This window comes from Propithecus coquereli, unplaced genomic scaffold (assembly GCF_000956105.1).
Source record: "Propithecus coquereli isolate 6110/MARCELLA unplaced genomic scaffold, Pcoq_1.0 Scaffold40, whole genome shotgun sequence".
NCBI lineage: Eukaryota > Metazoa > Chordata > Mammalia > Primates > Indriidae > Propithecus > Propithecus coquereli.
Genome location: NW_012149730.1, coordinates 1,139,571 through 1,164,470, shown reverse-complemented (window position 1 = coordinate 1,164,470; position 24,900 = coordinate 1,139,571). Strand labels below are relative to the sequence as shown.

General features: G+C 33.2%; 1 protein-coding gene across 1 annotated transcript in view; it reads right to left on the bottom strand.

Moving 5' to 3' along the window:
* Positions 1-24,900, bottom strand: part of EPHA6 (EPH receptor A6) — a 1,195,443-nt gene that overhangs the window by 422,048 nt on the left and 748,495 nt on the right. The window contains exon 8 of the mRNA XM_012652800.1: positions 12,690-12,814. Coding sequence (XP_012508254.1) covers positions 12,690-12,814 — 125 coding nt within the window. The remainder of the gene's footprint in view (positions 1-12,689; positions 12,815-24,900) is intronic.

Genomic DNA, 24,900 nt, shown 5'->3' with positions numbered 1-24,900 from the left:
ATAAAATATTATTGCATGCTCATACTAAAACTTTAGTTAAAATAACATTATCAATCTATTGGTTAATAGTGATATGGATAGTAGTTTTAAATGTAGAAACTGGTTCTGCTCTGCAGTTTACATGTTAGTTATTGCCTTTACATCTATTTAACATATTACTATGTCATCTACAGAATAGCAATAATTCGGTGATCATGCTTGCAGCTTCGGTAAGATGGTATTTGGGTGACAAAATTTAAAGGACCCTCTGTATGAGGAGTGGAATAGTGATAAAAACTCCAAATGGTACTGATACTGATACTAATATCAATTTTAGTAGAGTATATGCATTAAATGCTTACTTTCTCCAGGAAGTGAAATGACTTACATTTAAAAGTCTCATTTAATTTATTCATCATAATAGCTTATATAGTTATCATCATTTCTCTCCTAACAGATGAGAAAATTTAGGCTTAGGAAAATATGACTAGTTGCCTATGGTCACACAACTAATTATAGTGTTAAAGCCTAGATTCTGAACCCAAGCCTAGGTCTGTCAAAATCCACTATAAGTTGATAGATAATTACTTGCTTTGATTCTCAAAGAGCTGAAGAGGAGCTTGTTGGCAGAAATTAAAGCAAAGTGAAGTTTAAGGGCTTGCGCAAAGTTTGCAACTAGTTACAGACAGAGTTGATAATAGAACTATCCAGTTATTTTATTTCAACTGGTTTATGATTTTATAGCACATTTTTGTTCTTATGTGTCAGATACTTTATTTCATAAATATTAATGCGAATTTGTTAGAGTCACGAAAAATTAAATTAGAAACATAAGAAAAATGAAATAATCAATAGTCTAGTCATTTTTAATGTTCTATCAATATCCAAATATATTTTTATTAGTTTCTTATTAATTTGTCAGTTGGTTAAAATTTAACTGGTAATCGTTAAGTAGATAGGTGCTTCTCAGTTAGCTAGCAGCTAATTAACTTGTCTTAAATGAGTTAACATAGGTGACGTGCAATCAGTAATTATTACTATATTTTTTCTTTTTCATAATCCAATTAAGGTATTAACACCAAGATTTTGTTCACTAACTTTTGTTCTGTTCAAGAGCAGAAAAGTAGTTTCAAGGATGAGAAGCATGCAAACATTTTAGCTTTCGACTCATTTTTTATTTGATTTCTAAGTTATCCAACAAAATCAGATCTTGGCCTTGCAGTAAACAAAGGTTTCCTCAATCCATGTTTCCTAACTCTGCGTACACTACTAATCTTGGATGTTAGACTTCCTTTTTGGCAGTAAAAATCTGCAAATCAACTTAGATAAAAGAGGCACAGAGTAGCTCACGTTTCTTAAGGGAATTTTTATTAAATGATTGCATTTTATTTATAATATATTAATATTTTGAAAGCTATAAAACCTAGTAAATTTTGTATTTAAAATGTACAATTTAAACACATACACACACACTTTTCACAGAAGCATTTATTTGAATGGAATATATCTAGGAAGAAACTCAATTAAATTTCTGATAGGATACCAAGAAAACTTGCTACTCTGCCTTGCCCTCTATATCATCTATATTTTCTGTATTAGGATTTTCTAATAAATCCCTGAAGAAAAATGAAGCCAAACAATATAACTCTATAAAAAGACACCTCATCTTCTTTAGGAAATCGCTCAAGATAAACTTCACAATTTTTCATACAATTATAGGTTTCAAAATCCTAAGAAATAAATGTATCTTTGTTCAATTTATAGATTTTCTTATTAAGTGCCAGATTAAAGAGAGCAGCAATTTTATATCAGAAAAGAAAATGTGCATTTATGAATTGGTAATTATATTTGTACTTGTAGCCCCAAAAGAAAATTATTTAAGGAATAGGCAAAAATATGGTTGTATTTTTTACTGCATTTGCAATGAGCAAATCTTGCATTTATTTCCAGGGAATATGACTCAGTCAACACTTTGGTAAAGCCAGTAATCAAGGGAAAACTTGCTAAAGGTTAGATAACATGACCTAGTTGGCAGCCCTTATCTGAAAATTTGTATTAGAAAATCTGGTAAGATTTATCTTTAGGTATCATATAGCAGTATTTGGTCTTCTAAAATATTAGGATGGAAAGTTAGATAGCTGCTTTGTACATTTGGCTTTCAAAAGTAGCAACATGATATTTACATTTTCCACTGATTCTTTGAAGGCTGACTGTAATTTGAATTCAAGGCAATGTTACATTTTAAAAAAATGGTATCTGTTTATGGGATTTTCATTTGTTTGATTTTCACCAAACTAGATCAGAAATTTAGAGGAAGTTTGAATTTGTGTCCTTGTTACACCCCTGAAGGAATTTTCTGAAAGAAAATAACAGAAAAATACTAATTTTGCATATTCCAAGGCTACTCCAATTCTTGGTGGGCATTAGTCCAAACATTTTACTTAGAATAGTTCCTAGTATTTCTCTCCCACCCCCTCCCCCACCCCCCTGCTTACTTAAAGGGACATTGTAATCTTCTGGTAATCTATCATTGTAGGTAATAACCTCTATACTCCCAACCTATATGCCACATGGCATTATTTTCTTCCCTTTAAATAATAAGGATTCTTTAAGAGGAGGTGGAAATTTTTTTATGTGAGTAGTTAATCATTTTTAAATAGCTTTGTATTTTTTTCTTTTCTTAGAAATGCAAAACTTGGTGGTAAAATATGTAGATTTCCAGATTGTTAAGGAAACTTAATTACTCTTTCATTATGTCTTTTATATACTTCTCTGTAATTTAAAAACATACATTTTATATTTGACATTTTCATTGAAAACTTCAAATCTTTCATTCCTTCATTGGTCTTACCTGGTTATTTTCTATCGCCTTGCAAGCAAAGCAAGACACAATAAAATAATAAGCTTATTCAATCATGGAATTTCAGAATTGGAAAATAATTTATTCTAACCTCATCAAAAAAGTGATAAAGACATGGAATTCAGGGAAGGGATGAGGAAGCAATTGAACAAATATACTAACAAGAATATAGAAACAACTGATTATAACTTTAGGATGTAAAATTGAATTAAAATGTGAAATTTAGAGCTGACTGAAATATGGAAATTTAGCAGAAGTGTGATTAATGTGCAGCTGTATACAAAAAGAGAGCTAGGACCACAATTCTGGTGACTACATACTACCGAAAGAATCCCAAGCCCTCTGAGTAGTGGAGAGGGTATTGTTTTATTGCTCTTGGAAATCAGTACATAAACTTTTGATGCTCACTATGTTTATAATCTTTACTTCAGTCTATGACATTAGATATTGATAGGGTTCAGGACATGCTACCCCAAAATATGGCACCTTGGCATTTGAGAAAAGAGGAGAAGCAGGAAGATCACTCTTTGACCTCCTGCTCTCTCTGCTGAAGCAGGTCAAAAGACCCCCATCTTTATCTCCAAAGACACAGAGGAAAGGAACATGTTTATCTCCAAAGACACAGAGACACAGAAAAGAATCTGAACGGGCCTTACTAAGTTCCTCCAGTTTATTACCATTAGATCATAACTCATTTGTCTAATCATACTTCTATAGGATTGTTCACTCGTCATCAAACCTCATCATAAAAATATACAGGTTTTTCTGTTTATCTGGGTTTTGATATATGAAGGCTTCCATGTCATGTAAAACTTATATGAAATACATTCATATGCTTTTCTCTTGCTAATCTGTTTTTTTATAGGGATCTAGCCACGAGACTAGGATGGAACAGTACTTCTTTTCTCTTAGAATATATTCAAAAGTTTGAATGAAGTTTATTCAGAGCACTTAGTTTTACCAACTCCCTCCCGCCTTTCTTGGATGTACCAAATCTTTAACATACTAAATACAGCTTCTATAATTTCGAACAAATCCAAAACCAAAGATAGTATAACTTTATAAAAAATGAGACACTTTAAAGGTAGTTAGTAGACGTGTGCAGACTCCATGTAATGGTGTAAATATATTTTTAATTTCTTTCTATTTGATATGCTCATAACATACAGATGCTGCTGTTGATGAGGTACTGGCACCAGTCCCAGGCTTGCTACTATGAGAATCTCTGCTCCAGGCACTGTGGGACTCTCTGGGCTCACTAAACCAGACGGGCTGCCACAGAGAGTGTGATGTTTGCTGAACAACATGGAAATTAGGTATGAAATCTTTATGATGAGTGGTTTTATCAGTAAATTCCCTTGATGTCCATTTTCTTTCAGGTAATGTTGTTTTAATTGGTACAAAATTCTCGTATCCAATTTCTCTGTGGTGGACATTGCAACAAAAAGGAATTATGGGGAAAAAAAAAAAGAACGAACACAAAAACTTTCTTTACCAGCTCAGGAATTTGCTGATCCTATTAGAAACACTGAACTGTATCTGACACTGACTTGGTCCTTTGTCCTAGCCAATTATAAAGATACAGTAATATCAGTGCATGTGTATGTTTAGGGGTGTGTGATTATTTTCCCCTTTATCCACATTTGATTAAATGAGGTGAAAGAGAAGCAGGGCCTCTAGAGACTCACAATTCAAAGCATGGTGCTTGGACCATGACATCACATAGGAGTTTGTTAGAAATGCAAGATCTCATCTTACCCCCCCTCAATTCGTCAGCTCAGCCCAAGCAACTGTATCATAATCTGCATTTCAGCAAGATCCCCACATGATCCAGGCAATCCATATGCACTTTCCTCAATCATATTTCTTAGTTCCTTGTATAACAACCATGTTTAGATTTATATGCAAGTTTACATTAAGATTTACAAAAACATACCAGTTAGATGGTCATAGGGGAAGGAGGATGCAGAGAACAAAGGAGATGTGTTTCTGTACCTAAATAATGGATGTAGGTAAGAGTAGCATTCCTGGAAGTGAAGAGAAAATTCTCTTCCTCCCTTGGGCAAACACCTAAGTGAAGGAAATACTACAAAAGAAAATGAGGAATGTATATTGTGTAAGAAGGAAGGATTTTTTTCTTTCTTATGTTGATTATTGCTACAATAATTGCTTCATATATTTTAACACAAAAATTAGTATTTACTGATTATATATATTTAGAAAAATGAGAGATAATTATGGAATTATTATCTGTGAAAAAAATATCTTGAGGAAGTAGAATAAGAGGGGAAGGGAGGAAGGAAGAGATATATCATGTAAAACATGATATTGAAGAATATATTACTTTCAGAAAAGACACAAAGACTTCAGCTTTCTCTCAAAAGATGCCACTTTAAATCATCCCTGAGTAATAAAAATATTTCCCATAATGAAAAGCTTTTCACAAATCTCTTCACATTTTTAATAATATACTATTTTCAGTGTCATGAAATTATATGTTTTAATTAATGCTCCTAGATAGCTTTTTTCTATAATCTGTGAATTAGGTGAAACACTGGCAAGTTATATTAACTCAGTATTTTATATAAATAATTATTGACCATTTGTATATAAGAAATGCTTCCTTTCTCATGATGAGTTTTCTTTAAAAAAAAAATCTAAAAAGTGCTGACTGTAGTAAAAATTAACTAGAGCACTTTGAGGAAAAGACTTTATGAGTCGCAGTGTCTTTAAATACTGGGTATAAGAATAATGAACTGTTATGGGGGATTCATGTTTGCAAAATGAGCTACCAGTTGATAATTAGTGGAGCTATACAACGCCCTGGTGAGATAGGTATGTTTTATTCCTGCCATTTTACAGATGCAAAATGGCATCAGAGATTAATGGAGTGTTTGGCCTCAGGGAACCTAGAAAATCAGCATCAGCAGAAAGCACTGACTTTTCTGAGAAATCCACTGTGTTGCAAGGTAACCACTTACTGGCTGTGTGATTTTGGTAGAGTTACTTAGCCTACGTGTGCCTTAGTTTCCTCATCTGTAAAATGGGAAGAGTCGTAGTATTTTCCTCAAAGGGTTCTTATTAGGATTAAATTGCTTAGTCCATGCAAAACACTTAAAAGATAACTTGGCATATAATTGGTCAACAATTCGTGTCTATGAATTATTAGCTATGTGCCTTTCTGAGCACTGGGAATACGAAAGTGAACAAAGGAAATCTGCCCTCATGAGCTTACATTAACAGAATGTTTTCTCTGCTGATGTATGAGTCTTTCTTATAAACGGGTAGAAACAGAAAGGCTTTAAGTATTGCTTTTTTTTTTTTTCAAGTTGTTAGAGGTGTTTTTACATGGGCTACATGACTTCTCAATTTCCTAAGAATGAGTTCTGAACAAAGAGAATTTTACTAATTCAGCTACTATATGATTGAAAGGAAATAGCTATATTAGGTACAGATTGAGGTTTGAAATAATCTCCTTTCTTCAGGAACTCAAACCAGTGGAGAGTCTGATACAAACATAAATAACCCTAATCAAGAATAATTTTGATAAATATAATCACCAAAGTCTGAGTCTTTATGTCCCCCCAAAATTCATATGTTAAAATATGATAATAACCTCCCAGGTGATGGTATTAGGAGGTGGGGTCTTTGGGAGATGATTAGGTCATGAGGGGTGGAGTTCCCTTCCCTTTTGGCCAGTGAACACACAGTGGGAAGACAACTGCCTCTGTGCCAGGAAACCGGCCCTCACCAGACACTGAATCTGCAGGCGCCTTGATCTTTCACTTCCTAGTTTCCAGAACTATGAGAAATAAATTTCTGTGTTTATAAGCCACACAGTTTATGGATTTTTATTATAGCAACCCAGCCAGACTAACAAAATAATAAGAGAATAAAGAAGCAAGAGAAAGAAGAACAGGAAAAAAAGGAAGAGGAGGGAGGACAGGGTGAAAGAGGGGAAGAGAGGAAAAATTAAGAACGTGAACAAAAAAGGGAAAGGAGAAAGTGAATAGAGATAAGGGAAGGGAGCCATGTTTTGAATATTTTTCCCCTCCAAAACTAATGTTGAAATTTAATTGGTATTAACATAATAACAGTAGTAAGAGGTGGAGGCCTTAAGAAGTGATGAAGGCATGAAGGCTACACCCTCATGGGTGGGATTTGTGCTGTTACAAAAGGGCCAGTTTGGCCCCCTCTTGCCCACCACATACCCTCCCCTTCTTCTGCCCTGTGAGGAACAGCATTTCCCCCTGTGGAGAATGCACTGTTCAAGGTACCACCTTGGAAGCAGAGATGGGGCCCTCACCAGACACCAAACCTGCTGGCACCTTGCATCTTCCCAGCCTCTAGAACCATGAGAAACACATTCCTGTTCTTTATATATTACCCAGCCTCAGGTATTCTGTTATGGCAGCAAAAAAAAAAAAAAATGAATTAGACAAATGGTAGGTTTGCTGTTCAATGGGATATTTGATATTTTGTGTCTGCAAGAGGGTTTGTATCATTTTGAGAGTGAAGACTGAGAATTTGGGAGCAGATGATGTCTTAGTTCCCTGATTCTAAGAGTAGTAGGCTCTGTTTTTGGAGAAAAAAAATCGTTAGTTAATTAAATAATAGAATTTTTTTTTATAATTTATATGTGACTTTCCTTATTAAAACGCCTTTCATATTCAAACTGTATTCACTTGAGTTAAAGGAAAATGAAAGGCCATTTGAGTATGAAAAAATAAAAATAACTAAAAATTGGGGAGTATAATTAACTGAATAGGGAATATTTTACTAATTATAACCAGCAAAGCAATATGTCTCCTTTCTTAAATACCACTCTTATGCACACATAGCTGACACAGAGACATCCCCCCTCCATAGAAGACAATGATAACACAGTCTTAATTTTTATATATAATTATGATATGAAGAATACTGATGCCTGTGGTGAAGTATTCTTTAAAATGTGTGTGTATTTCATTTTACTAGACTTAAAGGGAAAACTACAGTTATGTTATGGATGCAATAACAATGGAATAATATAGCTACATAACAGTATAAAAACAAACATATTAGCATTTGAAAGTAGCTAGGACTGTAAGAGATTATCTTTCTAGATCCTTATTTTACAGATGAGAAAACGGAACCAAGAAAACTAAGGTCGGAGTCAACTCAAATTTTTCAACACTCAGACCAGTGATTTTTTCTAATATATCACATTCTCTGAGAAAAGGTCACTGGTAACAATAGCATGTTGTTTTACCTCAGATATATGTAGACACTTCACATTCCAAGCAGCTTAACTTTTTTCCTGATTTACAGAATAATGCATTTAAAACAATGAGAAACTCAGAAAAACAGCATAAATTCCTTAGAGAGTGATATAAATATTGATCTTTGTGGATTAATTATGGGTATAGCAATACAGAGTAACTTTGATTAAAAGGAAATGCAAGGTTTAAATGCCATGGCACTGATATTAAAGACTGAAGAGAATATGAGTATTACCATGAGCCAAAGACTAATTCTCTAGTAGTTTTTCAATCATTTAGCTATCTTAGTTAATAGTTGGTGCTTTAGCATATCAGCTCGAATTATTAATACTTTTACCTGTTCTTGTTCCCATCCTCCAGCTTCTGTCTGTGTGTTTTGCCTTTTAAAGCTGTACCCGCAACTGACTTTCTATAGGACACCTAAACTTGGGCTGCTGGAGCTATGTACAGAGAACCAGAAGTGCCTAAGATTTTTTTTCTGCATGACATATGTGAACTTCCAGTAATGCCTGTAGCCAGGTAGGGAAGTCCAGCTTCTTTGTCTCCATAAAATAAACTCTGAGATGTAAGTTAGAATCCAGAGCTTCCCTTGGTCACACTGACTTTGATTGGCACCTTCCTTCACCATCTTTCTGATCCCATTCTCTTACCAGTACTCCTAGGAGCTTTCTTAATTAATCACTTGTACAAAAAATACTTGTCTCAGGGTCTGCTTTTGGGAAGACAACTACTAAAGACAAATACTAAAGCTATTTAGGATCCATCCAGCCATATTAATATTTACCTGTATTTGCTACCTCCCTCTCTCTTCCCTGCTTCTGTCCAAGCATCTCTGCCTCCACCCTCCCAAACAGGCAACACTTGAAACAGCCTGGTGTGCATCCTATTCTGTTCTATATTTCTCTAAACTTACATAATCATACAAAAATATATGCCAAAGGAAACCAAAATAGTCCTCCCTAAATTACTGGAGGTTATTGAGCTAGAAAAGATGGTTAAAATGCAGGGGTGCACTCTGCCCCTACTCTCTGCCTTTCCCACCTGAAGATGGACTCCTTTATAATAGCAGCTTATCAGCTCCGAAACAAAGCTCAGGGACATCAGTGGGCACCAGAGGATCTAGGGGCAGAATTCACTATTGTTACAAAATTACTTTCCCACGTTTTCCCATTTTTGGAAGTCTGAAGAAACTCTCTTCTTTGTCTTGTCGCTATATAGGATTTATGGCTCTTTGTTAAAATACGATTTTTTTCTAGTAGAAACATAAACCAATGGAAAAAGAATAGAGAACCCAGAAATAAAACTGTATAGCTACAATCGCCTAATTTTTGACAAAGCAGACAAAAACATACACTGGGGAAAGGATGCCCTATTCAATAAAATACTTTTGAAGCAAGGCCCCCACGCTCCTGCCTTCAGAGAGAAATACTTTTCAACTGAGGCCCCTCCCTTATGATGGATATGGCACACATTAGTGAACTACTTTTTGTTGCTGTTGTTAATCTGACTTTTGTTTCAGTTGTGTGTCTCAACTAAGAACTTAAAAAGGGAAAGAAAAGAAATTATGTCTTCTCCCCTACAACACACAGGAGGGAGTATTTGTGTCCTCACAATGGGATCACATGTATATATACTTCTTTGTATCTTGCTTTTCTTACTGAATAATATTTAGATTCCTAATAAAGAAAGAAATTAGCACTTTTAACTGAAGTTCATTGTAAGTTGCCCTAGTTGTAAGTTATTATAATTTTTTTTGCTTGAAATGAGAAATCATTTGATAGATATAGATATGTAAAATATATAGCTAGAATTTGAAGTCATAGTAGGAACAAATTTTAATGTTGTCAATCATGTTATATTCTCTCTGAAAGGTTTTGATATTCTAACGTCTTTGATTGGTTGCCCATACATTGTGTATTTATGTGTGAAAGGATAATTATTTAGTTTGTACATAATTCACATGCTATTATTTTCTGATTCTATGTTGTATTATTTGCCAAATATTTCCCCAATGCTTGCTTAAATGATTTTTAATATTGATTTAGTGCTTTTCATCTTTAGGTCTGTTTATAATTAATCTTTGCCACCAACCAAGAGGGTTCATATCTTTATTTTCACTTTATAAATGTGAAGTCTAAGACATAGGAAGATTAATTGACTTTTACCTGGCCACAAGCATAATGAGAGTCAGAGTCAGAACATGAATTAGAAATCCCTGGCTTCTACCTCCATGTTTAGTCCATTACCACTGGATTATTGCCATTTTCTTACCAAGTAAACCCCTTCATAACATTGTCTATTCCATCAATAAAACAGAATTTATATAATAATGCCAAATGTTGCACATCTAAGAATAAACATGAATATTATGTTAATTACTATTGTTTAGATCTTATTGATTTCTACAAATTTGATTAGATGACCACAGTTCCCTCTTTATTGAATCTGTATGATTTGTCCTTACTTGGAAATATTGCAAATTATTTCAAACTCAAACATGTAAGGTATAAATGACTATAAAAAGAGATAATAATTTTTCTTTATGTTAAATGTAACCTTTATAAGACACAGAGAAATATTTGGATTCTGAAAAGTGACTTGCATATTTGTGTGCATTGCTTTTTAAATAATCATAAATTTTGAGCACTAGAGATCTATTTAAACTAGTAGACTGAAAACATATAATTTTTGTGACAGCATGCTACAGGTTGTAACATTTGAAAGGCTAGCTCAACGGATTTCTGAGCACGTACTAGCCAGGCTAATTTGCAGAATCTGTAATCCAATTTATACTCAGTAAATTTCTCCTTTCTTAGGCCATGGATTTATCCATGTCAGTTAATGATAATGACAGTTTTCATTGACTACACAATGCTAAAATTACTACAATGCCAAAAATGACTACAGCTATGCTACTAAGTTACCTTTCCCTTTACCAAACCTGTATTTACTGAGAAACAGTAGAATAAAGAAAGGCAGGTGTTACAGTTTGAACGTTTGTCCCCTCCTAAGCTTATGTTAAAATTTAATTTATTCTGCAATAGTATTAATAGGTGGAACCTTTAAAAGATGATTAGTCCATGAGGGCACTGTCCTCATGAATGGATTGATACTTTTATCATGGGAGTGGATTTATTATTACAGGAGTGGGTTCCTCATAAAACGATGAGTTTGGGCGCCTTTTGCCTCTCTAACTCTTTCTTTCCTCTTCAGCCATGGGATGACAAACCAACATGTTCCTCATCAGATGCTGGTTCTTCTATCTTGGACTTCCCAATCTCCAGAACCATGAGCCAATAGTTTTCTGTTTATTATAAATAACCCAGTGTATGGTGTTCCATTATAGCAGCACAAAATAAACTAAGATATTAGGATGCTATTTCTCCTCTTGCCTTATATTTCTTCAAAGGAAACCTAAATTTCTTTATGATGTTCCTTTTTTATTTTTAATTTTGAAACAGAGTCTCACTCTGTTTCCTTGGGTAAGTGCAGTGGTGTCATCATAGCTCATTGCAACCTCAAATTCCTGGGCTCAAGTGATCCTCCTGCCTTAGCCTCCCGAGAAGCTGCAACTACAGGTGTGTGCCACCACACCTGGTTAATTTTTTCTATTTTTGGTAGACACAAGGTGTCACTCTTACTCAAGCTGATCTCGAATTCCTGTCCTCAAGTAATCCTCCTGCCTCAGACTCCCAGAGTGCTAGGATTACAGGGGTGTATGATTATCCTTTGTTTCTAGTAAAATTAAGTTATAGAAATGCAAGATGTGTTCTCTTATTGTAGTATACCACTGGAAATTACATATGATTTTTGCATTTAATTTTTTAAATTTGTTGCTCCCTTTTGTCAATATTCTAGAAGTAGGATTACAGAATTGACTATGTGATCTACTGTGATATTGTTGCCAAGAATATATCATAATGGTAAGAAATAGGGGTAAAAAGCATAAAGAAAGAACATAATACAATAAACATAAGAAAGTATATAATTTAAGGAAATATGATAATTGAGAACAATTTTAAAAGACAAAAATGGAAATGAGGGTGAACAGTTGCTGTATCAGCTTAATTTTTCTTGTTAGCTTCTTATAAAATAAAATAGCTGACCTGAATGTATTATTAAAGAAAATGTTTAATTCATAAGCTATGTCCATTTATCCCTTAATCATACTTTTCAAATTGTATTGTACTGTAACTTTAAACTCATTGGCAAAGGATATGTGCTAATCAAAGTTGCTTTAGGTTATAGTAATTCAATATTAAAATTTCTTCCCAAGTGAATTTTAGAAACAATTCCATGGCAATCAAACTATAAGTTAAAGGAATTATTATTTCTTACTGTATTATAAAACTCCCTAGAGTGGATCATGAAAGAGATGAACATGTTGCATCTTCTAGTTTAATCTGACATAAAACAAGATAAATTAATTAAGAAATTATAGACACAATAGTAAGTTGGAGAGGTTTCAAAGAAACAGCAGGTGTGAGGTTAGGCCAAAGAACAGGTTTTAAAATAAAATAATATAGTATAACGACATGCTCAATATATACATATATGTAGTTTTTTAGGAAGCTCCAAGTAAGACCTACTTTCTCATAGTACTTGATCTCGTAGTCCAGAATGGCTCCATTGGAAAAAGCAGGTGCTTGCCATGATAGGGCAATGCTATTTTGGGATGCCCAGTCCTTCCTTACCATACCTATCAGGGATGGTGCTGAAAGGAAAGAAAATAACTAAGAATTAATTGTCAGGAATCATTTTCCAGAATCCTTTAATATTTTCTCTTTCAAGGAAAACATTATTTTTGTTGAAGAGGACACAAATTGTTGATGCCAGATTAAGATAGCCTTAGGATCTGTGCAATTAAATCCACATAAGGTATTAAAATATATTTAGAAACACTATTAGGGAAAATAGGAAAAACTCAAATATTCCAAGAGTAAAGACCAGAACTCATCATCTTTGGTCTTATTAGACGAAGACAGTTTTCTTCAAACTGGCTTTGGTCATAAACTATGACATGAAGTACAATATACTTGGCTCCTGTATTTTATCAATTCTTAATTACCTACAGAAAAACACCCAGATTCTGAAGTTACAAGATAATTTATAATCCTTTCTTTCTCAAGACATCTTAGTACTTTATAAAAGTTTATATCAATAACTTTATAATTACAATAAATTATTGCTTATAAATATGAGGATTACTTCTTTTGCATGGTTTCTGTGACATTTTAATAAAATGTAAATATTTAAATGTGGAAGTTATTTTCAGAATCATGTCGATCTTATTTTCCTATATAACATTATTTTAACACAATCCTGATGAACCTTGTGTTAAACTTCCCATATTTAACTAAAATGTACACATCATAGATTTTCTTTGTACCTTTCACAAAATAGTTTTCAAGTATTCTAATTTTTAAAAACAATAGTGCTTGATATAGAAGTTAAAACTCACAGATTAAAAAAAAATCCGAATTAAACTATATTGAGATACCATTTTTCATCTACCAGATTGGAAAAAAAGCCAAAAATTTGGCAATCTAGTCTGTTGGCTAGGCTGTGGGAATAAAAAACACTTCCGGCCAGCCTGATCAAGAGCAACTCTCTACAAAAAATACAAACATTAGCTGGGAGTGGTGGAATGTGTAGTTCCAACTACTTGGGAGGCTGAGGCAGCATGATCACTCGAGGCCAGGAGTTTGAGGTTGCAATGAGTTACAATGACGTCACTGCACTCTAGCCAGGGCTATAGAGTGAGACTCTGTCTCAAAACAACAACAACAACAAAAAACACTTTGATACATTGTTGGTGGAAATGCAAAATGGCACATCTCTTATGAATGGATACTAATAATTTAAGGAAAATTATGTATTCATTTATACTTTGCCTTTTTGGAATCTCTCCCAGAGACCCTCTGCATAAACTCAAAGTGATGCATCTATAAGACTATTTAGTGAGATTTATTGTAAATATTGTAGTAATCTAAATGTCTATCAATAACGAATTGGTTGAAAGACTATGCTGCATCCACTGGAGAATTTATGAAGTTGTAAAGGAATTATGGCTATCTATAAATACTACAATGAAGTTATTTAAGGAAAAAGATAAAGTGAAGAAAAATGGATAATAACAATATAAGGATAAACCTAAGAATAAAAAATAATTACAACAGTTACTCTTAGGGGATGGGAGGCAATTGGATATATACACCATATATACACGCATTGTATATACACACCACATCTTGTTAATCCACTCATGAACTGACGAGCACCAGGGTTGATCCTTGCAACTGTGAATTGTGCTGCAATAAACAATCAAGTGCAGGTGTCTTTTTGATACAATAACTTCTTTCCCTTTGGGTAGATACCCAGTAATGGGATTGCTGGATCGAATGGCAGGTTTACTTTTAGTTCTTTGAGGAATCTCCACACTGTTTTCCATAGAGATTGCACTAATTGGCAGTCCCACTAACAATGTATATGGGTTCATTTCTCTTTGTATCCATGCCAATATCTATTGTTTTTGTGCATTTTAACAAAAGCTATTCTATCAGGGGCAAGGTGGTATCTAATTCTGGTATTGATTTCCATTTCTCTGATTATTAGTAACACTGACCATTTTTTCATGTTTTTTGGCCATTTGTCTACCTTCTTTGAAAAGCCTCTGTTCATGTCTTTTGCCCGCTTTTTAATAGGTGGTTTGGTTTTTCTTGCTGATTTGTTTGAATTCTTTGTAGATTCTGGACGTTAGCCCTTTATTGGATGTATACTTTGCAAATATTTTCTTCCATTCTGTAGGTTATTTTCTGTGTTGATTATTTTCATAGTTGTGCTGATGCTTTTTAATTTAATAAAGTCTCATTTATTTATTTTTGTTGTTGCTGTAATTGCCTTTGGGGTCTTAGTCATAAATTCTTTGTGTAGGCTGATATCTAGAAGAATTTTTCCTACATTTCTTCTGGAATTTTTATGGTTTCATGCCTTATATTTAAGTCTTTTATCCATCTTGAATTAATTTTTCTAAGTGGTGAGAGATAGCGGTCCTGTTTCATTTTTCTGCATGTGCCTTCTGCATGTGCCTATCCAATTTTCCCAGCACCATTTATTGAATGGGGCTTATTTTCCCTAGTGTATGTTGCTGTCTGCTTTGTCAAAGATCAGTTGGTTGTACGTAGATTATTTTATATCTTGGTTCTCTGATGGATTCCATTCCATCAGTCTATGTCTCTATTTTTGTACCAATACCATGCTGTTTGGTTACTATAGCTTTATAGTGTAGTTTGAAGTCTGGTAATGGGATGCCTCCAGATTTATTCTTTTGTTAAGATTGCTTTGGCTATTTGGGATCTTTTCTGGTCCAAATGAAGCATAGAATTATTTTTTCTAGATCTGTGAAATATGACATTGGTATTTTGGTGGGGATCACATTGAATTTGTAAGTCACTTTGGGCAGTATGGACATTTTAACAACGTTGATTTTACCCATCCATGAGCATGATATATTTTTCCACTTGTTTGTGTCATCTGCGATTTCTTGCCCTTTTGTAGTTCTCCTTGTAGAGATCTTTCACCTCCTTGGTTAAGTATAGTCCTAGGTCTTTTATTTTCTTTGTAGCTATTGTAAATGGTACTGAGACTTCTATTTGACCCTCAGCTTTACTGTTATTGGCATATAGAAATGCTACTGATTTGTGTACATTGATTTTGTAACCTGAGACTTTGCTGAATTTATTTATTAATTCCCGGAGTCTCCTGGTGTAGTCTTTGTAATTTTCTAGATACAAGATCCTATTGTCAGCAAAAAATGATAGTTTGACCTCCTCTTTCCCAATTTGGATACCCTTTCTCTCTTTCTCTTGTTTGATTGCTCTGGTTAGGACTTCTAGTACTATGTTGAATTGAAGTGGTGATGGGGGCACCCTCATCTTGTGCCAGTTTTTAGGGGGACTGCTTTATTCAGCATATAACTAGAAGTCCTAGCCAGAGCAATTAGGCAAGAGAATGAAATAAAATGCATCCAAATTATAAAGGAGGAAGTCAAATTGGCCCTATGTGCATATGACATGATCTTATATATAGACAAACCCTAGGACTACAAAAAAAAAATTCTTAGAACTGAGAAACAAATAGAGGACATATGGGGCATAAATTCAACGTACAAAAATCAGTAGCATTTCTATATACCATAAACTAACTAGATAAAAAATAAATCAGGAAATCAATCTCATTTACAATAGCCATAAATATGAATAAAATACATAGGAATAAAGTTAACCAAAGAGGTGAAAGAGCTCTATAATGAAAACTGTAAAGCACTTCTGAAGTATTAATAATTGAAGAGGACACAAGTAAATGGAAAGACATCTCGTGTTTATGGGTTGAAAGAACTAATATAGTTAAAATGACCCTACTACTCAAAGGAATCTGTATATTTAACACAATCCCTATCAAAATTCCAATGACATTCTTTACAGAAATAGTAAAAAAATAATCCCCAAATCTGAATGAAAACATAGAAGACACCAAATAGTGAAAGCAATCCTGAGCAAAAAGAACAAAGCTGGAAGCATCACACTACCTGACTTCAACACATGGTACAAAGCTATAGTAACTAGAACAACATGGTACATGAGACACAGACCAATGGAACAGAATATGGAACTCAGAAATAAATCTGCCAAATTACAACTGATATCTACAAATTGTTAAAAATATACACTGGAGAAAGGACAGTCTCTTCAAAAAATGGTGCAGGGAAAACTGGATATCCATATGCAGAAGAATGATGCTAGACCCCTATCTCTCACTGTGTACAAAAATCAACTCAAAATGGATTAAAAATTTAAATATAAGACACAAAACTATGAAACTACTAAAAGAAAATATTGGGGAAATGTTTCAGGACATTGGTCTGTGAAAAGATTTTATGAAAAAGACCTCAAAAGCATAGGCAACAAAAGCAAAGCAAAACTAGACAAATGGGATGACATCAAAGCTTTTGCACAGCAAAGGAAAAAATCAACAGAGTGAAGAGACAACCTGCAGAATGGGAGAAAATATTTGCAAACTATTCATATAACAAGGGATTGATATCCAATATATATTAAAAACTCACTCAACAGTAAAAAAAAAAAAAATGGTTAAAAATGTACAAAGGATCTGAATAGACATTTCTGAAAAGAACACATACGATAGCCAACAGGTATATGAAAAAATGCTCAACCTCCTGCATTATTAGGAAAATGCAAATCAAAGCCACAGTGATATGTCATCTCACCCCAGTTAGAGTGGCTATTACCAAGAAGACAAAAAATAACAAATGCTTGTGAGGATGCAGAGAAAATGGAACTCATACACTTTTGGGAGGAATGTAAATTAGTACAGCCATTATGAAAAACAGTATGCAGGTTCTTGAAAAATCTAAAACTAGAACTACCATATGATCCAGTAATACCACTACTGGATATATATCCAGAGGAAAGGAAATAATTATGTCAGATATCTGAAGCCCCATGTTTATTGCAGCACTATTCACAATAGTCATAAAAAAGAATGAAATTCTGTCATTTGTTGCCACAATGATAAGCCTGGAGGATATTATGTTAAGTGAAATAAGCCAGGCACAAAAAGATAAATATTGTATGTTCTCACTCATGTGTGGAAGCTAAAAAAGTTGAACTCATAGGAGTAGAAAGTAGAATAGTGGTTGCTAGAGATTGGGAAGGGGAGGGGGCATTGGGAGAGGTTGGCTAGTTGATACAAAATTATACCTAGATGGGAAAAATAAGTTCTAGTGTTCTATAGCATGTAGGGTAACTATAGTTATGTGTGTTCAAGAATAATCTATTTTATATTTTCAAATAGCTAGAAGAGAGGATTTTGAATGTTTTCAATACAAAAAAATGATAAATATTTCAGGTGATAGATATGGTATTTACCCTGAGTTGATTAACACGCAATGCATACATGTATCAAAATATCACACTGTACTCCATAAATATATACAAGTATTATGTGTCAATTAAAAATAATAAATAGACAAAGAACCAATAAGCTTTAGGTAAAAATATTCCTCTTTCATGTTGACAAGTAATAATGTGGGTGGAAGACGGTGTGTATTTAATGAATTCATGCTCACTGTTACATTAGACAGAGAAACTACACTTGGGTAACAGCAGCACATAATTTAGTGATTCAAAATAAAATATCAGTTTGTGGAATATGTTCTTCTATAGCAGCCATGTGTACTATTTTTGCCATAACAAATGAAGAATATTTAAATATAATTACATAAAGTTTTACCCAAATCAACTTCACCAATTAAATTTTAACAATTAATGATGAAAAGAAAAAAGTGCTCAGATAATTCACTATTTAAACTGAAACATACTCACTATTAATAAACTAACATTAATAAATATATCCCTGTTGGGAACTGAGTTAATGTTCTTGAATTACAGTGTAATAATGTATTAAATGGTGCTTCATGGATAAATTATAACTTTAAAGTGAATCATACAAATTAGAAGTTGATTTAAGCATATCAATTCATCATAATTTTTGAAAATATCCTTTTCATGTATACAATCTTATGGTTAATTTTCAGTTTAATGTACAGTGTCCTAAAGTAATATTACCAGTGTATTACATTTTGCCTCATAATTATTGAGCACTCAGGTCAGCAATATAATTCCTGAAAAATTTATAAGAAATTCAATTATAGCAACAGCATAATAGAATGACTACTGATAAAAATATAGGTACTGTTTTTCTATTTCCAATTCTCCAGTGATCAATTAATTGTGTGGGTACATCACCTAAATTTTATGAGTCCTATACTATAATTCTATAAAACAGAAATTAAAAAATATCTTCTCTATCTAGATTTTTCACTTAAACATGGACTTCAGTGTCCAATAACTATGCTACACCCTAAACTCTCTTCACTTTTGCACATTCCTTTCATATTTTAAAATCTATATACAATTTTAAATAATTCCATTTATTTTGACCAATACATTCTAAACCCCATTCCATATTTTGATACAGTCTATGTAATTATTAATTAAAAATATCCAAATATGCTGATATTTTATCAGGTCATTCCTCTAACATTAGACATTGAAATTTCCAATATTATTGTATTAGAGTTGTTACATTTCATGCACAATTTTTGGTTTTGTTAAATTTTTTTATTGAGAAAATTGCTTTATATAATTTGGATTTTCTAAGCCATAGTACATATTAGCATATTGTTTTTAAAAATAACTGAATAAATATCCATTAAGCACACTTTTTAAACAGTTAACAAATCAAAGCAGAAGAGGTTGGAAACAATTTTTTTTTTTTTTTTTTTTGAAAAAAAGTCTCACTCTGTTGCCCAGAGGAGAGTGCCGTGGCATTAGCCTAGCTCACAGCAACCTCAAACTCCTGGGCTCAAGGGATCCTACTGCCTCAGCCTCCCGAGTAGCTGGGACTACAGGCATGCGCCTCCATGCCCGGCTAATTTTTTTCCTATATATTCTTAGTTGTCCAGATAATTTCTTTCTATTTTTTTTTTTTTTTTAGTAGAGACGGGGTCTTGCTCTTGCTCAGGCTGGTTTCGAACTCCTGAGCTCAAACAATCCGCCCGCCTCAGCCTCCCAGAGTGCTAGGATTACAGGCGTGAGCCACTGCGCCTGGCCTTTTACTTCTGATGCTAAAAAGTAAGGGAAGGAAAGAAATAAGCAGAAAAGGAAAGAAATAATCTTATGGAGTTTATAAGATCAGAGGCTGATGGAACAACTTGAAGACTCGGGCTGCATTTCCTGAGTAAAAATTATGTATTCAGTAGAGCTTTCAGTATAATTGTATTTCTGATATACATCCTTTCTTAAGCCTTCAAAATCTTAGCTTTGACCTTCAAAAAAATGATTGTTGACTAGACTACTACATTCTTGAAAATGGTTTTAAATATAAACTTTTTTGACTGCTACATTTTCTGAATCTCAAATAGTTTACTAAACACTAGGTAACAAAAATTTGAAAAAATTATGTAGGGGAATTAGTTAGCCAAACAGATCTTATTCACAATTATATTTTCTTATGCCAATGTGGAGATACCTGAAGAAATAGTAAATTATTGTTGTTAACTATCTTGTTCCCAATTAAGATTTAATTTTTATTATATTATCTTATTCCAACCTCACAAATCTATAGAATGGAGATTGTCTCCATTTTAAAGATGAGAAAGCTAAAGCACAGAGGTGTTGGTTGATCAATCATTTAATGAGGGGTTGTGAAGGTGAATTTCAATATTAACTCCAAGTGTAAAGAAAGAGTTGGAAAATTAATGTTTTTGCTGCACTGCCTCTCAAAATTAACTCTAATTTAGTGTTTTAATATGCACAAAATTAAAATATATGCTCAAAACTAGAAGAAATGAAATAATGTCATAAATATCCTTGTTGTCTTTGAACATGTTATTTTTATTTTTAATACTACTATTCAAATTCACACTATGAATTATTAGATATATGTCTTACTTTAAAACTTTAATCAAGATTTATTATATGGGTTATGAGATTATGTATTTTTCTAAAACTGTACTAAATATTGCTAATTTTAGCCATCTGAGGAACATACTAGGCACATTAGTATTTATTGGGATGTGTACATGCTTGTGGTATGTGTGTGTGTGTATGCATGTTTTTGTGGGAACGAGAGAGAGAGAGAGACACTGCTACATACATGTGTTTGTGACAATGACAATCTCAATAGTGGATGCTATGTAATAAAAATCTTAGTATTAGGATAGAGCTTACAAGCCACTTAATACATTTTTTCAGCAGTGTAGAAAATCGTCAACACGTTCCTGACGGTTGATTATTCACTGCTTCCTTCAGCAGTTATATTAAAGAACACAGTACCTTACAAGGCTATCCATTCCTTTTTGAAAATCTGTAGTTGTGAAAAACTCTCACATGGAGTCATTGACATCTTATAACTTCCATGTAGGTCCTAGTTCTGACCTTCAGCATAAACAGAATAAACTCTTCTGCCTTCTCTCATCTATCATCCTTTTTCTTCTCTCCTTTTTTTCCTCTTCTTTCTGTCTCTTCATCCTATCCCTCTTCCTTCCTTTCTTTTTTCATTTATTGTTTTTGTGCTTTTTGCTATCTTCTTTCTTTATTCTTTTCTTTTCTGTGCCTTTTTCAGGAAAAGCGTGTGTTTGTGTTGTTGTGTGTGTGTGTGGTTTAAGAGAAATGAGATGTAAATAAAAAATGATACTATAATAAAAAAATATGGATTAGAAAGTACAAATCAGACCAAAATTTTAAGACCATATGATCTTTTTCCTTTCTCTTTGCCAATGAACTAATGAGTATAATTGCAAAGTAAGAACACATAATAGTGTTTCTTCCTATGTATGCCCAGGAAAGAGACAATATAACAAATACCATAATTTTACTTGTGAAATTTTATAGATGTGATACATGCTTATGTTAATTAATATTTTTTGAAATCTGAGAGCATGCTTTTAAATATTTCTGACCTGTATCTTGTTTTGGAAATTTTGTGCTTTAGATATCATAATACAGCCTAAGAATATCTGCCTCATGTGCTTTTATTTTTATGTGTTTTTCCTTGTAATCAGAGTTTAATGGTAATATTTATTATTATCTACTTTCCACATTTGGTTGAATCTTGGTTGTGAGTTTTAAATATACACATGAGATTTACATGCAGCAGAGTTGATATGTTATGTACTTCCTTGTTTCTTTCTCTTTTCTAAATCTGAAATAACATTATAGTATGTTAAACCATGTGACAGTTCTGGTAACCTGAACAACTATCCCGAAATATCACACCTTAATTCCCAGAATCTGTAAACGTTCCTTTACGGCAAAGGGACTTTGAAGTTTTGATTAAGTTAAGGACTTTGAGATGGGGAATGAGCTTGGATTATCCAAGTGTGCCCAATGTAATCGCAAGTGTTTTTATAAGAGAGGTATATATGGTAGTTTTATTTTTAACTTTTTGAGACCCTCCATACTGTGTTTCATAATGGTTGTACTAATTTATATTCTCACCAATAGTGTATAATTGTTCCTCCTTTTCCACATTCCCCATCAGTATTTGCTATTTTTTGTCTTTTTGATAACAGCCATTCTAAGGTGAGATGATATCTCATTATGTTTTTGATTTTCATTTCCTTGATGATTAATGATGTTGAGCATTTTTTCATGTATCAGTTGTCCACTTGTATGTTCTCTTTTGAGAATTGTCTATTTAAAACTTTGGATCACTTTTAGATTGGATTATTTGTTTTTTTATCATTGAGTTGAGTTCCTGATAGAGTCTGTATATTAATCCCTGTCACATGTATTGTTTGTGAATATTTTTTCCCATTCTGTAGGTTGTCCCTTCACTCTGTCAATTGTTTTCTTTGATGTGCAGAAGCTTTTTAATTTGATATAATCCCATTTGTTTAGTTTTGCTTTTGTTGCCTGTGCTTTTGAGGTCTTATCCAAAAAAATCCTTGCGTAGCCCAATGTCATGAAGCATTTTCTTTATGTTTTCTTCTGGTGGTTTCATAGTTTCAGATCTTACATTCGCGTCTTTAATCCATTTTGAGTTGATTTTTATAAGTGGTGAGAGATAGGAATCTAGTTTCATTCTTCGGCATGATCCAGTTTTCCCAGAACAATTTATTGAAGAGACTGTCCTTCCCTCAATGTGTGTTCTGGAGAAAATCAGTTGGCTGTAAATTGTTGGATTTATTTCTAACAGTCCCAATACTGGGTATATATCCAAAGGAAATGAAATTAATATGTCTTAGAGATATCTGCACCTCCATGTTTATTGTAGAACTATTCACAATAGTCAAGATATGGAGTCAACCTAAGTGTTCATCGCAGATAAATGGATAAAGAAAATGTGGATTATATACACGACAGGATACTAGTCAGCCAAAAGAAAACAAAAAACAAAACCGATAATCCTGTCATTTGTGACAACATGGATAAACCAAGACAACATTAAGTGATATAGACCAAGCACAGAAGGACAAATACCACATGATCTCACTCATATGTGAAATCTAAAAAAGTTGATCTCTCAGAAGTAGAGAACAGAATAGTGGTTACCAGAGGCTGGACAAAGCAGGGAAAAGGGAGGATGGGGTGAGGTTTGTAAATATACTCATTGCTACACTTACAGTTAGATAGGACAGATAACTTCTGGTGTTTTGTTGCACAGTAGGATGACTATATTTAACAATAATGTATTGTATATTTCAAATTAGCTAGAAGAGAGGATTTTGAATGTTCTAACCACATAGAAATGAAAAATGTTTGAGGTAATGGGATATGCTGAGAACCTTGATTTGATCATTATACAATGAATGCATGTATCAAAATATCACACTGACCCCCCTAAAGATGTAAAATTATTAAGCATCAGTTCAAACAATATAAAACTTAGAGGGAGAGAGGCAGAAGAAGATTTTTCTGCAAAATAAAGGGCCATTAGCCAAGGCTGGTAGCCTGTAGAAGCTAGAAGACGGAACCGACGGATTCTCCCCGGCAGGAACCAGACCTCCTACATCTTGATTTTAGCCCTGTATGACTCATTTTGGATTTCTAACATCTGATCTCTGACAGAACTGTAAAATAATAAATACACACTGTTTTGAGACACTAAGTTGTGGTAATTTGTTACAGTAGCAATAGGAAATTTGAAATGGTTCAACTGATAAATTTTTAAGACCTTAATTTTGGATGTTTGCGGTTCAATTAGGGAAAGTGGGTAAGTCTTAAAGAATAGGTTTCTAAATCCGTGATAAAAAGACATCTATTTAACAACCTAACTCACTTTATATTTGATTACTTTTTAAAAATTACTCAATCTGTTTCTTTAAAAAATACTATTGGGTACTCTGGACCTACAGATTTTCCTTAATTAATTTATAATCTGTCAGGTTTCTCTCCTCTCTCCCTTATCAGAAAAGGGAGATATTTTCCTCTTTCTAATTATATCACCTTCAATTATAGGTAATATAAGATTAATTTTTTTTCCATTTTTCTTCAGAGTTAATAGTGTTCTGATTGTTTTTAAAAAGCCTTTACCTTTAAATTTCAAGAGTCTTTGCCAAGGAAATGTTAACATCTAGTAACATAATGCTTGCTCACTCTTCCTACCAGCCAATATGATGCTGGATAAGAGCTTGATAAAACACTAGTGAAAAATATGTGAAAACATTTGCATGGAAAAATCTCACTGCCTGGGGAGGCCACAGTGAAAAAATCATTGTGTTAATGATCAGTCAAAAATGGCACAGCACTGTCAGTACTTAATTATACTGAGTAAGACCTGATGAGTTATCTTTAAAGTTCTTTAAGGCATAATCTGTGCCTTTCAAATTTTTCTTTTATTGTTCTTATGACTGGCTGATTTAATATGCTCACTGTTAAGTTTGTCTTTAGGCTGCTGTTTTCGATAATTTATACTATACCCATCTATTGACTATTTAATTCCAGAGGCATTTGAAAGCTGTTCTGAAAAGCATTACAGATGCTATAAAATGCAGTTTCTTTGAAATATAAGGAAAAAATGTATCCTCAAATTAGACCAATTTGAGATCCTTCTGACTTTATTACTTGTTATGTTTCAGTAAAAAGAATATGCGTTGTACCACTATTTTCTAGGAATTTAACATAGGCTATTTCCCCAAATCTTAGAAAGTTGACTTGGCCATAGAGAAAATTCAAGGAATTGACCTTAGCTATAAACAAATTCCTTATTTATAAC